This window comes from Littorina saxatilis, linkage group LG15 (assembly GCF_037325665.1).
Source record: "Littorina saxatilis isolate snail1 linkage group LG15, US_GU_Lsax_2.0, whole genome shotgun sequence".
Lineage (NCBI taxonomy): Eukaryota > Metazoa > Mollusca > Gastropoda > Littorinimorpha > Littorinidae > Littorina > Littorina saxatilis.
The window spans coordinates 34,615,920-34,625,759 of NC_090259.1; the positions used below are offsets into that span (position 1 = coordinate 34,615,920).

General features: G+C 40.4%; 1 protein-coding gene across 1 annotated transcript in view; it reads right to left on the reverse strand.

Annotated features, from left to right (window-relative positions):
• Nucleotides 1-9,365, reverse strand: part of LOC138948000 (mucin-2-like) — an 18,301-nt gene extending 8,936 nt beyond the window's left edge. The window contains exons 1-9 of the mRNA XM_070319528.1: nt 9,271-9,365; nt 8,623-8,772; nt 6,977-7,096; nt 6,591-6,698; nt 5,684-5,800; nt 5,426-5,524; nt 1,765-1,881; nt 1,249-1,290; nt 834-962 (exon numbers count right to left, since the gene is read on the reverse strand). Of these exons, the coding sequence (XP_070175629.1) occupies nt 834-962; nt 1,249-1,290; nt 1,765-1,881; nt 5,426-5,524; nt 5,684-5,800; nt 6,591-6,698; nt 6,977-7,096; nt 8,623-8,772; nt 9,271-9,292 (904 nt within the window). The 5' untranslated portion in view covers nt 9,293-9,365. The remainder of the gene's footprint in view (nt 1-833; nt 963-1,248; nt 1,291-1,764; nt 1,882-5,425; nt 5,525-5,683; nt 5,801-6,590; nt 6,699-6,976; nt 7,097-8,622; nt 8,773-9,270) is intronic.
• Between the last annotated feature and the right edge of the window lie 475 nt (nt 9,366-9,840).

The window sequence follows — 9,840 nt, forward strand, 5'->3', positions numbered from 1 at the left end:
AAGTCAAAAGCGCGCAAGCCGTTTAATAATTACTTTCTTTCGTTATCATTACATTACATTTAAAGAGCGAGTGAGTGAGTGAGTGAGTGAGTGAATGAGTACATGCATGAGTGCGTGATTGTGTGAGTGAGTGAGTGAGTGAGTGAGTACGTGAGTGTGTTAGTAGGTAAGTGGGTGATTGAGTGAGTGAGTGCGTGAGTGAGTGCATGAGTGAGTGTGTGAGTGAGTGAGTGAGTCAGTGCGTGAGTCAGTGGGTGCACGTGTGTGTGTGAGTGAATGAGTGAGCGAGTGCGTGAGTGAGTGAATGAGACTATATCAGCGTTAGATTGGGTATAACTGTTTAAAAGTCTAAATGTTAGATTGAAGGAGGTGGGGGGTAAGAGAGAGGGGTGAGTATGCGACACAAACACACAATTTAAGCGAGAGAGTCAGTGCGTGTTCGACCGAATCAGGAAACGAACAAATCAACCTTTCGCTCTGCTGGTCTGGCAAGAACAAAAACGACCCGCTGACCACACACATTAGGCAAAAAAAAATAATAGGTGTGGTTACGGTAACATAGCCAAAAAATAGGGTAGGAAGGTAGGCAATCACTTTTTTTTTTAAACTTTTTTTTCTAATGTGTACAAATTAAACCTACTTGACAGGGAAATAAGTGTGCGACTCGGGCGCTTTCGCTTTCATTGCGTTTTCTGCACTCGTTTACTTGGGGTTTTTTGGTATTTTTTTGACAAATGTAATAAAAAGTTATAGGGTCGGCCCAAAAAAATAGGGTAGGTCGGGTTACGGTAACCACACCTATTTTTTTTAAGGCCTTAGTAACTTCAACTGACCAGACTGGCAGAGGTTACAGGACACCGGGCACAGTCGCATGACGATCTGGTCAGCAGAACAGTTGTGGGCTTGAATCAGGGCGGGGCAGTCAGGATCGTTGTCATAGCAACTGGAGCCAGGCGTGAATGCTGCCCTCAGAGTACAGGTAGATATTGTTGTGACAATGATAACTTGAGAAATACACATTTCCACCAACATGGTTGGAGAGCAATGTATTGAATTTATTGTACGACTCAGATCGCACAGACACAAAAACACAGAGAGATACAGATACAGAGAAACAGACACACATTGAAGGACACACACACATTTACACACACACACATACACACACACACACACTCTACACGACAGTGTCAGAATCGTCAAAAACCCCTACAGGGACAACCCTATAATTATATCCACAATACTCACGGTTGAGGTTTGGCACACCAGGAGTAGTTTCCCCCACTTCAGCTGTGACAGATGAAGGTATACAGAGTAGGTATCTTTAAAAGTCAAAAACAGCGTGTGTGTGTGTGTGTGTGTCTGTGTGTGTGTGTTTGTGTGTGTGTGTACGTTTGGGTGTGTGTGTGTGTGTGTGTGTGTGTGTTTTAGTGATTGTGTGTATGTGTGTGTGTGTGTGTTGATATGGATGTGGATGTGTGTGTATGATTGTATGTGTGAGTGTGTTTGTGTGTGGGTGTGTGTGTGAGTGTGTGTTTGTGTATGTTTGTGTGCGGGGTGAGGTGTATTTGATCGTGTGTCTGTGTGCGAGAGAGAAAGGGAGAGAGAGAAAGAGACTGGAGGGAGAGAAAAGACAGAGACAAGAAGGGAGGAGGGCAATAAGAGAGACAGTCACAGAGAGCAATTTTGTTGGTTTGTGTGGAGGGGATGGGCACAAAAGAAAGTCGGACAGAACAGACTTCACTGTAGCTGTTGACAACTCACTCGGTGCTGGTACACAGACTCCGCAGGCCAGGGGACACAACCGCTGAAGAAGATAGTTTGCGGTGCAGTTATCGGCCGTGCTTGGTTCGGCGCAGATTGGGTCGAAGTCCTGGCAAACTGGAAGAAAGACAAGAAAAATGTTCATTCAAAATGAACAGCGTCGATGCAATGTCCACCAAAGATTTATTTTGGGAAGTGTTAAAGGTTAGGGTCAAAAGTTAATGAATTGCATGTTGTGCTGGATATATAAATTGTTTATTTCAGTCAATGCTTGATTCATAAGTACATTTTTCAGCATGGTGCATCTACAGGAGGGTGCTCCAACAATGATGCATAGTGCCAACATTTAGCGCAAACTTTTCACAACAGTGCATTATTACCACAAAGCGCATACAGCGATTATATAGTAGCAAGTTGCACTAAACATTTGAACAAAATGCATTTTGTTCAAATGTTAACAGCACAGCACCAAGTTTTGCATAAGTGCACAACAGCACTGACCATTTCACAAAAGTGCATAACAGCTGTGACAATTTTACAAAAGTGCATTGACCATTTCAGGCAGATGGCTAACATGCAGATTTCGCTTTTGTCTGTCTTTCTTTGAAAAGTAGGCATGTTCAAGATCGATGAAGTCATGAGCAATTGGGTTAGATGACAGAAAAGATTCAAAAACGTCAGATTCAGTTAGATGACAGAAAAGATTCAAAAACGTCAGATTCAGTGTTTTGGGCACTGTTGAACAGGAACATTCTCTCCTGTTCAACAAATGTGGGTTCAATTCAAAAGCAACATTGTCACAGATAGGCTAGTGTTACATTTCTGTAAAGTTTCAAAAACATCTTCCATGTTTTGGTTACTGTTGAACAGAGGCATATTTTCCTGTTCAAAAAAGCCTGACACAAATTGTCGTAGTTGTGGGTTAAGGTTCGATCTATACTGTCCTTCAAACGGGTCGTAGAACCGTCATTGTCACAGATAGTGTTACATTTCTGTTTTACATTCAAACGAGTCGTAGAAGTAGTAGTACATTTGCGTTTGGTTGTTTTTTCTTTTAGATTCCTGTCACTCATACTAGCAGTATTGATTGAGGTACATAAATCTGTTGATGTACAGGGATGACTTGTTTATAATGAATCCTTGTTTCCTCCACATTGAGTTTGCATTGCAGTTGGACAGAAATGAACAGGTGTTAATTGATAAACACATTGATAATGGCTTTTGAGAAAATCAATCAATTCTGCAAAGAAATTAACTTGATGACATCAAAACTGCAGCGCCATTTGAAGAATGGTTACCATTTCTGTTTCTTTGATGGGAATCAAACAAATAAAAACATTGACTATCCAAGTTACCATGAATGGCAATAGTTGACTCCTGAAAAGTAGCAAGGATATAATTTGAGACGATAAACGCCTGATGCAATCCCTCCTCAAGGTCAGTCAACTCAAAACCTTCATCATTCGCAACATCAGTAGGCAACACAGCGGCATTCGTATGTCCAGAAATCATGTCGAAAAAATATTACATTTCAAAAGCATGTCCAACCACAGTTGTTGGCAAGTGTTCGTGTCCGAAGTAGCCTTCAGTGTGTGTATATGTATTCATGTGACAGAGAACGTGACCTCATTGTTCAATCCTCTCTCTCTCTCTTCTTTCTCATTCGAACGCACACACGCAAGAACGTAGCCTACGCACGCATGCACGCGCACGCACACACACACACACACACACACACACACACCCCGCTGACGCACACGGCAAACCACGCACACACACACTGACTGTCGGCAAGCATCTCTTTTTGTTTTCTTTACCTTTGTTTATTGTGTTTTCGATATTTGTGTTTATTTTTTGCTTGACTTATCTGTTTTATTTTAATGTTTGCTATCCACATCGTGTGATAAATGTTTCTTCTCAGTCTCCGAGTCAGTTTAGTTTCTGCACGCCGCTTTGGTACTCCTTGTTTTTCTAACTGGTGTATTGTGCGCGACTGATTTGCGGATTTATTTTTATTCCTTTCATATGCAGTTGAAGTGTTGTGGGTGTTATGGTCTGTATATGCTATGTTGCGTCTGTGTATGCCTACAAGAATTTTGGGTGTAATGTGCCTGTGGTCTGCTCGCAGTCGAGCACAGAAAACATGGCGGCGCCCTGTGGCAAATTCGTGGAAAGTCTTCCCGACCGCAGATACCAGCGTCGTCCGCGACGCTGGAAAAATGAACTGTGAGTGTGCGAACGTGCGTGCGTGTGTGTGGTTGTGTGTTTGTGTGTGTGTGTATGTGTGAATAGAATAGAATAGAATAGAATAATGTTTATTGTCATGAACCAGTAAAGTTATTGACACAACAAACAACAAATAATAATAATGCATTATACAATGCTAAAACAATCCGTAACAAATTTGCCAAGACGAACTTGAACTTCGTCTTCTAAAAATAAGTTACTTGGATTTTTGTTAGCATATTTCATATTGATATGTGAAGCATCTTCTTTAAATTCATCCCTTAATTTAACATATTTATTGCATTTATCTAGAAAATGTATTTCATCTTCTATGACATTGCATTCAATACAAAGACGATTTTCTTTAGGGATATTCTGATGTCTTCCACTTTCAATTTTTAGACAATGTGTGCTAGTCCTTAATCTGCTTAACATCTTTCTGTGTTTATTATTCTTAATTTGTATTAAGTATGACTGCATTTCGTAAGATTTACTGATCATAGAATAAAACTTAAGTCTGGAATATGTATCTGATTTTTCTTTTGTCCAGTATCTTATATATTCCTCTTGTTGTTTTTTGTCAATGGCAAACTTTAATTTGTGTACATTTAATGTAGATTGGTTATGCCAAACGTGACTAAAACCTAAGTTACAAAGAGATTGTCTAACAAATTGTAGCCATGGCGTTTCTGTCGGATGGAGCAACATTGAGTCATATAATTGATGTATATACGAATCTTGTTTGGAGTCTAGAATATGCGCCCAGAATGCTATTGTTTGTGATAACATTTTTAATCCTAAAGGGAACCTTCCTAATTCCCCCAGTACAGGTATCCACATAGCTTTTCTATGAACTCCAAGAAGGAATCGACAAAATTTGATATGAACAAATTCATGAGGAGTTTTGCTAGATAAACATGATCCAAAGAAATGATCAGTATTTGTTTGTTTTATTTTATTATTAAAATTATTATTTGTGTGTGTGTGTGTGTGTTTGTGTGTGTGTGTGGTGTGTATGTGTGTGTGTGTCAGTGTTTGTGTGTGTGTGTGTGTGTGTGTGTGTGTGTATGTGTATGTGTATGTGTGTCTGTGTTTGTGTTTGGTTGTGGATGTGGGTGTTTGTGTGCGTGTGTACGTACGTGCGTGCGTGCGTGCGTGCGCGCGTGTATGTATGTGTATGTGTGTTTGTGTGTGTGTGTATGTGTGTGTTTGGGGGTGGTGGTTGTGTGTGTGTTAGTTGTGTTTGTGTGTGTGTGAGTGTGTGTGTGTGTGTGTGTGTGTGTGTGTGTGTGTGTGTGTGTGTGTGTGTGTGTGTGTGTGTGTGTGCACAAGCGTGCGTGTGTGCGTATGTGTGTGAGTGTATGTGTTTGTGCGTGTGTGTATTTTGTGCTGGTTCTTTTTTACTAAAAGACAAATAGATTGATATGTATCTAACCTCTTTCTGTTGAGGAACCTTCCGTTGGCATTTGTGGAGAGACACCTGGTTTGCTGGTCGTCATAACGGAACCGGGACCTCCAGTCACTGGTACCAACACTGAAACATTGATTATGATACATGTGAAAATTAAATCAAAGAAAATGCATTCAACTTATAAACGAAACTGCCTTACGGATTAAACGCAAGTCACCGAACGGTTAGTTTTGAAGACAGATACAAGAAACAAAGTAGCAAGGCCCGTCCAATGATCCTTACCTGTGGGGCACAAGCTGCACGAGCGCTGACACAGTTTTCGGACAATGCTCTCCTCGCTGCAGAAGTGTCTCTGAAGGAGCGTGATGCAGTCAGGGTCCACGTCCTGGCAAGCGGGATCTGAACATAGTCACACACAAATGGGTTGACAGTCGAAAATTTTTGATTTTTGATATGACGCTGCTCTGCGTTGTGTGACTGTTTTGTGATCGGTGGTTGATCAAGGAAGTATGTTTGTGATCGTGTGGTTGATCAAGGAAGTATGTTTGTGATCGTGTGGTTGATCAAGGAAGTATGTTTGTGATCGTGTGGTTGATCAACGAAGTACGTTTGTGATCGTGTGGTTGATCAAGGCCAGGAAGTATGTTTGTGATCGTATGGTTGATCAAGGAAGTATGTTTATGCAAATTGAGAAACGGATCTAATTAAGCCTTCAAAAAACGTCATGCAAATTCGCTATTATCAGCATTATCACAAAGACATAATAGTTTAAACAGAAACACATCATAATCACAAATGCAGCCACACAGTAACACCACTAAAATCAAATAGGTTCAATGATTGTAATTAATTGGTCAGATATCCCATCCAATTACACAACCCTTGTTTATATGATTCCTTGCATATCATCATATTCAAAATTCGGTATCATAAAGTCTATCCGTTAGTTTTCTTTCAGACAGGTATTCTGAAAATATCACAAACAAAATAATAGCAAAGTCGATTTTGAGAGCCAATCGGTATTATTTGTCTTTAAGATTAATAAAATGTTATTGACGATTGAGCAGATGTTCACAACAGGCCCGGGCACAACTAGAATTTGACATTTTTAATTAGGCTGTTCCTAATTTTGAATTTACTCGAATCGGGACCAAATGAATTTTCCTAGTAGTAGTTTTCTGAATCATACCCTGGATTTCGGTGAATCTCTGAGGGGTAGTGGTGGGTTCCTCTGTAGTTGTTGTCGGCGCCTCTGTCGTGGTTGTGGTTGTGGTTGTTGTTGTTGTGGTTGGTGGCGCTGTTATGGGTTGATTAAAAAAAATACAAACATTAATTAAATGAATTTCATTTTGGAGGATGAAAGTCGCGAGGACATTGACGACGATGTTGACACTGATATGACAATGGCGATGACAACGACGATGACAACAACGATGGCTATGCTGCCGCTGTTGCTGTCTCTTTTTCTGCCGCTATTGATGACAACAATGGCGACGATAATGATAATAAAGGATAATGACGACAATCGACGAGAAGGACAAAGTGTGTCACACTGTTTGAGATGCATGTACTGACCACACAGTCCACAGGACTGGGCGCAGAGCTGCCTGGCGATGTCCTTCTTGCAGTACTCAGAGTTGGCCAGCTCGAAGCAGAATTTGTCAAAGTCGCGGCAATTCGGCACTGGTGTGGGTCCTTTAAAAGCGAAAGATATAAATCATTTCCCTCCTCAGAATTCATGCATCAGTTGTCATAAACATCGGTTGAATAGCTTTCGTGATATGGGTCATTCTCCAGAGCTGTGTACCGGGAAAAAACATGTTACGAAGTTGACTTTTCTTGACTTAACTGAGACATTTTAACCATACAAATTGATTTAATTAATAAATACTGGTTCCATAATATATCCTTGGCCTGAAGATAAAGAATAGGAAATACATCCTCACTTTGTGTGTTTACGTTCAGTAAATTACAAGGGTTTTAAAGTAAGTCTTGAAACCAAAACATTTAGCATGGACACCAAAAGTTGTGATATGGATTTGAACACTAACAATCTGTGTTTTTGGTTGCATCTCTGTGTCATTATCTTACTGGAGTACTACTGAAAAAAGTAAAGATGATAATTCTAGTTTCCATTTATAATTGTCATGATAATTTAAAGGACTGAAAATGCATGTCACAAAATGGTACACAAGCTCTGGAGAATTCCCTGATATGCTTTAGGCCTAAAAAAAAAAATAGGTGTGGTTACGGTAACCCGACCTACCCTATTTTTAGGGGCCGATCCTATAACTTTTTATTACATTTGTCAAAAAAAACACAAAAAAAACGAGTGCAAAAAACGCAATGAAAGCGAAAGCGCCCGTGTCGCACACTTATTTCCCTGTCAAGTAGGTTTAATTTGTACACATTAGAAAAAAAAGTAAAAACAAAAAAAAGTGATTGCCTACCTACCTACCCTATTTTTTTGGCTATGTTACCGTAACCACACCTATTTATTTTTTTTTGCCTTATGCATAACCACTTAAATACCAAAAAGAGACAAAAGTTATCTGTGGTCATCGACAACTCATCAGGTCAACTAAATGGAACAAGCAATACCATTGGAGCAAAGTAAGAATAACAGATCTTTGCATCGTTGCAAAACTGACCTAAATGGAAATCAACATGTGCATACAAACTCACCAGAGAGATTTCAGGACAGTGTGTTTATTCCACGTACGGCATGACATATTGTGGGGTAAAGGCAGAAGTCGGCGGTGTTGACTTTTCATAATTTCTGAATAAATATATATTCATTAATTTTTCGGGTGTTTTTTGTTGCTTTTTGTGTGTTTTCTTGCCCTTATCTTTCTTGTTTTGTTGTTGCCCCACCTTCCTCTCTTAATCCAAGCTTAGAAATACTGAACAAACCTTCACCCTTTCCAGAGTATCTGCATCTCCTACGTCTTTCTTTTTGTTACTGACCACAGGACTTTATCCTTTACCGTTCCTATTTGACACACCCTGATACGCCCCCCCCCCCCCCCACCCTTCACCTTTCTCCCCCAAAAAAGTGATACTATGGGAATGTCGACAGTTTTTGAAGTATAAATCGGAAGACGATTGGGTCGGCTTTTGCGTAATTTCTGATTGAAGATAGATACATAATGCGCATTATTTTTTTATGCAACCTCGTAATGGAAGCTCCACCTATCTGTTATCAAAGCTGTTTAACAAACCTTGACACTTCCCGCAGTATCTTGGGCAGTAGGCCGCGGAGTCAATAGGATCTTTACAGATCTCCATGTCCAGGTCCTTCTGAGCACAGTCTATGGGAGCATCCTCGCAGGGTCGGTCCGTCTCGCACAACACCAAGGCCACTAGGGCAGCTACAGGAAGATAATTACATAGCTATGACACCGATGTCACAACGGAAGGTAAAGAAATAGCTATGAAACCAATGCCACAGTACAAGGGAAGGTACAGAACAATGATTGAATAACTATGCTACCAATGCCACAACGGAAATGACTAAACAGTTATGATACCAATGTTACAAAGAAAGGTACGAATAAATAGTCATGACACCAACAGCACGAGGGAAGCTACACAAATATTAAACATCCAAGGCAATAAAATCAGAGGTGAAAAAAATGAAGAAAAAAAATAAAGAACTGTGACACAAGTGACAGCAGCATAAGAGAAACAAGATCCTGAAAGTGAAAGGGGAGAGATATAAGGAACGAAATAGAGACAGGGACAGAGACAGAGACAGACAGAGAGACAGAGACAGACAGATCGAGACAGAGACAGACAGACAGATAGCAACATATCAGGGTCAGACTGACACACACTTTCTTAACGCTACTATATTAACATATACTCACCAATAAAAATGGCGATCTTCATGGTTATCTGCCAAGTGGAACAGCTACTGCAGAAAATTCCAAAATACCTCTCAACTCGACTCCACTACTGCTTTTTGCCCCAGCTGCAATTAAAATCATAACTCACAGTTAAAATAAATGTTTCAAGACACCGTCGTTCTCATTTAACCTATCATGCACATCGCCTCGTATGAGCACAGGGTTGTGGTAGGGCTATTGTTCAACTTAGAACGGCCTGGCTGCATTCCGTAATAAGTTGGAACATTGTGCCGCTGATTCAACGTAGCAGATTGACATAGGTGTCACTAGCAAAATGGATTCAGCAAAAGATCCTCACTTTGCACAGAAAGCCGACATTGCTCGTACTGTGTCCGAGTGGAAGGATGGTGTTATCTGATGTAAAGGTCTGGACACATCTGTGGTGCATTGCTTTCACGAGAAGGAAAGTATCTTTAAATAGTGGGGACAAGTCAGCCATGCAAGCGAGACAACTTTGAAAATTGAATACTGGGGAACATCTTCACCTCTATTTCTCTATTCCTTCTTGTGCCTTCAGGGTCTCTTTTCCCT